This window comes from Dermacentor albipictus, chromosome 7, assembly GCF_038994185.2.
Source record: "Dermacentor albipictus isolate Rhodes 1998 colony chromosome 7, USDA_Dalb.pri_finalv2, whole genome shotgun sequence".
Taxonomy (NCBI): Eukaryota; Metazoa; Arthropoda; class Arachnida; order Ixodida; family Ixodidae; genus Dermacentor; species Dermacentor albipictus.
Window position 1 is genome coordinate 81,344,366 of NC_091827.1, and position 6,201 is coordinate 81,350,566.

Below are 6,201 nucleotides of genomic sequence, written 5' to 3' on the forward strand. Positions count from 1 at the left end.
GTTTACGCTGTCGTCCTCGCGTTTTTGTTCTGGTCGAGTGCACGATTGTGTTGCTACACCTAGAAGTGAATTGCGCAACCCATAAAGATGCTTGATGGCCGGCTATCTGCAAAATCGTTCGTGCAGCGTTGATTCCCAAACTGCGCAGGACCTGCGCAATTTCGTGCAGTGTCGTTTTTGTCTTATGCTACGTTGTCAATTGCAAGCTCAAAATTGGCTAGGGCCTGCAGTGTGTACACATCAAAGTAAAGGAAAGAAATGAATTCTTAGGGATGATTAGCCATCTCCCGAGTGTATTGTACGCTCGTATTCATGGCTGCACAATGATTCCTTTCTTTTTAGGCGCGAGGAAGTATGCCCCAGATAGTCTTGCACTTCTTCTGGCATTCCTTGTAAGTGGCGTAGTTGTTCGCATTTCCTCCACATCCGCCGAAGATGAACACCTCGCAAGCTTTGGTCAGAGGGTTGTAGTAGAAGCGTTGCATGTACGCCTCACATGGTCCGGTCTCTGGCGGGTACGAGCAATCTTCCGGCAGGGAGACTGCGTGAAAAGTAGACAGCCTATTCAGAAGGCGACACTCCCTGCAATTCTAATCACTTATGGGGCATCGAACATCGTTCAAAATTGGAGTGTATCAAAGGGGACGTCCGGCGCAACAGAGCACTCAAACGAGCAATTTGCATAGCCTGGTGACTATAACGGCGCTTCATTAACGCAAATCTCCGCCATCTTAGGATGTTTCCCACAATGGTTGCCTTAACAAAAGCGTATATGCCTATGTATTTGCATTGGTTAGATTGTATCTTATTATGGTGCGAATTGCCTAATTTTGCAAACAGGAGGTTTAACAGCTTGCTATATTGCCTCTCGATGCTTTCTGCTGCTGTAAAAGTGAATAGAATATTAAGCCATTGTTCATCGTAAATTACAGGTAAGTTCTGCTTTCGAAAATTCAGCGACGAATACGATAGTCCCTAACGAAAAAATTTGAGTGCTGGTCTATACGTGTTTTCATTTCGCGATGTATTGGCTGGCGTGGACAATCTGTTCAGTGTGGCACGATGCAAGAGGAGCGAAGTGTAGCGTGGCTGCCTCGCTAATCGGGAGATCGCGAGACGCAGCACGTGGGTGACACGTGGGCGCGATACACAGCTATCGCCGCAGACAAACCTCCACTCATGCAGCGCTTTATTTCCATATATGGCATCCGTGGACGCACTCGCCTCATGCCTTATCGATGGCGTCATTGGAGCAGGATAAGACCCACACTACTCTGGTGCGCTCTCGTAGCAATCTTCGCCTCTGAACGCATCTTGTGCGGTACTATGCCTTTCTTGTCACGCTTTCGCCATACCCTCCTTCACTTTCCGCCTCATGGCTACGCTACAACCTCCTCCTCCGCTTTCCTGCTCGCGCTCCTTTCTTCGGTATAGCCATCTTTCATCGTCCGCTGCACTCTGCGTTCGCTCGTTCAGCCTTCGCTGTGCTCTTTCGCTCGGTTACGCCGAGGTACGCTGAGGCACGCCGTCGCTCAACGCAGGGACGAGCGCGTAAGAGCTGCGCTCTGAAATATCAGTATAATTTCCGCTTTACTACATTGTAGTACTCCCGTAACTGTCGTACGCAATTCGTTCTGTGTGCGTATTCACACAGAAGTGGATTCCCTACACCAGAAGCCCAACGGCAAGAGAGAGAGGGGAGAAAGGACGCAATAACAGTGATAACTAAACTTTGTCCGGTTTGCTACCCTACACGGGGGGAGTGAAAGATCGAAAGAGACAGAGAGAGAATGCTTAATTGCAGATCTCCTGCTTACGTACGTTGTTTGCGGTCTCTTACGGAGCGCTGTCGTGGAATACCGTTGCTGTTGAGAGCATCATAGCGTTTACTGATTGACAGCTACTACTTAAGGTCGTGTGAGCGGCGCCGATGACTCCGTCGTGTTATGAAGCTTGTACATCGCTGCACGAGTTGGCGTTGAGGAAGATGCTAAATACCAGCGAAAATTCGGCATTGCAACTTATACGGAACACTCAAGTAAATTTTGTTGTACGAAGAAGCAACCTGCGCACACAAAGTCCTTGCGTGTTGCGGATGTAGCAGCTGCGGACACTAACGTAAGGCTGTCTGTTGTAAAAACCAAGCATTGAAAGAAAACTGGGATTATCTATATTCTAACTTGTACACAGTTGGAATGACGCAATAGTACATTAGGCGGTCGCAATATCGCTTTGGCACAGTGCTCTAAGGAAAACGACTCAAGGTAAAAAGCTCTGACAAGCTAGTTTTGCCCTACGAGACGCCAGCTTTAAGAAGGGTTATCTGCATAGAATGTAATCATTACCATTACTTTTACGCTGCTTTCCGTTCACATTCAGCGGAAGTCCGATACTTTGCAACTTCTACTTACAGGGCCACCAAGGAAGTTCCAATGCCTCGTTGTCGTCCACGATTGCTGAATTAAAGGATCCTGCGAAGAGAGAGTTTGACACTTTGTCAGTGCTTCCTAAATCTTTCCAAATTGGCAGCACGCCACTCGAAAAGGGGGATCATGATGGTGTATTGGGTGTTTGGTTTGCAATTGCGAGAACACTAATTTCCGGAATCGATTTTGCAAATGTTGTTTTCCCGCGTTCTTCCCTTAAATGACGGTGACAAAAAAAACATATACGCAGGCTTGTGTACGCCAGCCTGATGGCCAGCTCCGTCTTGACGTGCGTAATACGGATTTCAAGCTAAGGCCGGCTACACAATCGAAGCACCAATTGTTGTTGGTGCTTCGATTTGTTGCCGGAATGCGGACTGCGTGATTAACAGAACGGTCGCCAGTACGCTAGTAGTTTCATTACACAAGCGTAAGACGGGGAAAGGGAAAATGAAGGTGGACAGGCGGGCGGGACAAATGCACAAGGGTTTACTCTGAGACCACTTTTTATTTTTATATTTCTTTTTGCGCCTAAAGTAAAATAAATAGTGGTTTAGGTGCTGACGAAGCCCATTCGTCAGCACAATACCGTATCCAACACTGAAGTCCGACATAATATAGGTTGGCTAATTTTGTCAACCACGCTTTTACAAATATTGGTCGTGTTTTTTCCGCACATTTATTCTGCCGTTTCATTGCGATTTTTTATTTCGTCTCGTTTACTCTTTGGCAGCGCTTTGTCAAAAATGGCCTGAAGTTGCCGGAGCACCTGCTGAAAACAACTACGAATTTCAATCTGCCGTATTTGTCGCCTATTTTTCATCTGTCTAGTGGCGCTTTGTCTACTAAGCACCAGCATCAACCTGACAAGTATTACACTCAACAAAACATGTTGCATCCGGATGTATCACGGCACATCAACGAGCTCAAGAAGCCCTTTCTTTTGCAAAGTGCTAATGTTTGCTATAAACAACAAAAGCAACACAAAAAAGCCTAATTACCAAATCTTAGTCAATCGCTTTATTTCCGTAGTTGCAATTTTGTGACGCACACCGGCTGCAAACACTTAAATCAGTACTGAACGCGGACGCAAGAAAAGAACCGCACGTAGACATCAAGTTGAATTTTCCTTCAACGAGGTATCATCGTCGCGACATCGCTACATTCGAAAAAAATAACTGAACGTGGACTTTACTTTTACCTGGCTGAACTGCGCAATTTGATTGTTGCATGCATACTTTCATCTGCAGATATTGCAGTTATTTCCTGCAGTGGGAAATGCTAGCTTGACGGGCTTCTATGCAATTCGATGCGCTTCCCTCTTAAACTCAAGTGACTGGCTTTGAGAGAATGGGTTCATATAGGGCCATTCTATAGGGCCAGCTTGAAGTACCAAACATTCGTGCTTTATATCGGCGAAGTACGAGTAAACCGAACAAAAATAATTTTCCATGTTCTTACGTCGCCTTGCAGAAAAGTTCAGCTCACTTCAGACGTTTTTCCTGTCGTAGAAAAAGTTGGACATCCTAAGAGGATAACTAGCTAGCTATTCACTGGTCATGGAATATTTATCCCGAAACACACATCACCGCTTAGTGCGGTTTCTTCAAGAATGTTGACCATTCAAACATGTGCCAGCTCCGTAATTGCGAGACGGCGCTTCGTCTGACCGTGTTCGCAGTGATGCTTACAGGAGTAATGCTAGCAATCTCACAACCTTCGCATCGACCGTTCCCCACATGCGGCAAGTGGTTTTTTTCATCCACTTTCATTTTCACTAATTTATCATTTCTTCATTCACTTATTAAGCACAAGTAATTTCCCCTATGTTGTCCTTGGTGCCAGTGTTTGTTGGCTTCCTATGATATGAATAATAAAAATTGGGCCCCTCGTTTAGCCCCCTTTCTTTTGGCTTTTCTAGGTAACACAAGTCAGGCGTATCTCGACCAGCCAACGCCAATGGGTGCGAGTGGTGCGTCAACTAATGTCTGTGTGTGCAACTACTAAACGGGCAGATTGAAAGGTGATTGTCGCAGCGGCTGTCACAGTGTATATTCTTGATTGCTTACTACACATCGCGGGTATATAAGGGACAGGTCGGGAGGAATACACCATAAAGGGTTTAGTTATGCTCAGGCCATTGACAGGAGTTCATCATAAGCAGGTCACCATTGGTACAACTGTATCATTTATTGGAGAAGGAAGCACTAAACAGGTTTCGCAAAGGAAGTTGATGCTGACTGTGCTAAGAAAGTGAATGGAATGTCACAGGGATGTCCAGAATGTCTTTAGATTAAAAAAAAAGTGCATATAACTTGGGGAAAATCAAAGAGCACATCAAAACCGAGCATATTTCCCCGCACATTTTACGTCAGCATTTTTTAGTATGGGAAAATCCTGAGTCCAGTCACGAAGAAGGGCTCATGAAATCGCAGGATGTCTCAGCTAACTGAATGTTAGAAAGTACACACGCATTCCTGCGTCTTAATGCTATTATACCGTATTTTTATGAAAGTGTTAAAGCAAGTCTATTAAATTCGATTAGTTTCACAACTTGCAAGTTGCACAAGCACAAACGAAAAAAATTAAACTTGCCTTTTGAATGAGATTTAAACAAGAAAATTGGTCTGTTTTCAATATTTTTGAGGATCCGCATGAGCCCTATTATCACTCAGGATTCTTTTTGTTTATACAGTGCGAATTTCTGAACGCCCAGCAAAATATATTTCTTATCTCATTATCGCTTATGTACTGTTATTTCATAGAAGAGTCTTCGCGATTATTGAAGAAGCCTCCCTAGGCAAGAACAAGCCAGCTTGCGTACTCTTGCTCACAAACGCTCACGTTGCCATTCAGCATCTCTATCGAAGGAATTAGCACCAGCTATCGTCGCTGTCCATTTAGGAGGTGATATACTTACTCAGCGATGAGAACAGGGCGAAGCACTCGTTCACACCAGACTCCTCAACATCCTATTGTCTTCTGACGTTCTCGGTCCGTATAAACGAGAGTACCATTATTTAGTTAAGCGTGCTTGTAGGAAAAGTTGACATCATGAGTGATGCCCGTTACTCTTTGTCTTTTACGTAAACAGTACAGAGGAAATATAGGACGGCTGAAAATACAAACAGTAAGAAAAAGACAAGGAATCAAGACAGAACATTGAAATAAAATGTAAATAGAAGCCGGAAAACGCCAACCGATTGTTAACAAAATTAATAACGCAGGACACTGTACATCACAACACACAATTTACGTAAACTCAGATCAAAAAAGGTAAATTGTGTAAAAATAAAGTTACAGCGCAGTCACTTGCAGTTCAGATGTAGTGGATGAAGCACAGTCTGCGATGCAATCATCTCAGTGCACTGGCGGGTATTTCACAAATCAACAAATGTGTCATTTTACAAAAATACCGCAAACTCACCTAAGACACTGCACAAAAGCGCCAGAAGCACCAGTATCTTCATCGTGTGTTCACAAGTGGCCGAGGTCGAGCAACGTGTAAGACAAGAGTCAAAGCGTCTAAAAAGCTGTCGACTTGGCCTGTGGGCTGTCGAGTGATCCATGTCACCTGAGCGATAAGACTCCTTGCAGGGGCTGTCCGGAAGGAAAGATGCTAATACGGCAAGCCACGCCTTTATCGCACGCTGGTGCCAGAAGCTCACGGACGCTTTATTTTTCAGTGACATATGCGCGTGCGCGTCATGGCCGTCGCTAGAACTGCAACTATTGACAGAAAAGCTGTGATGAAAACAAAATGGTCTTACGCTAC

The 6,201-nt window shown here is 44.8% G+C and overlaps 1 protein-coding gene across 1 annotated transcript; it reads right to left on the reverse strand.

Annotated features, from left to right (window-relative positions):
- Positions 1 to 304: 304 nt before the first annotated feature.
- LOC135896912 (kunitz-like toxin PcKuz3) lies at positions 305 to 5,987 on the reverse strand. The gene is made up of 3 exons (XM_065425415.2): positions 5,854 to 5,987; positions 2,412 to 2,471; positions 305 to 541 (listed from the first exon to the last, which is right to left on the reverse strand). Exons 1-3 carry the CDS (start codon positions 5,894 to 5,896, stop codon positions 339 to 341), a joined length of 306 nt encoding a protein of 101 aa, XP_065281487.1. The 5' UTR covers positions 5,897 to 5,987; the 3' UTR covers positions 305 to 338.
- Between the last annotated feature and the right edge of the window lie 214 nt (positions 5,988 to 6,201).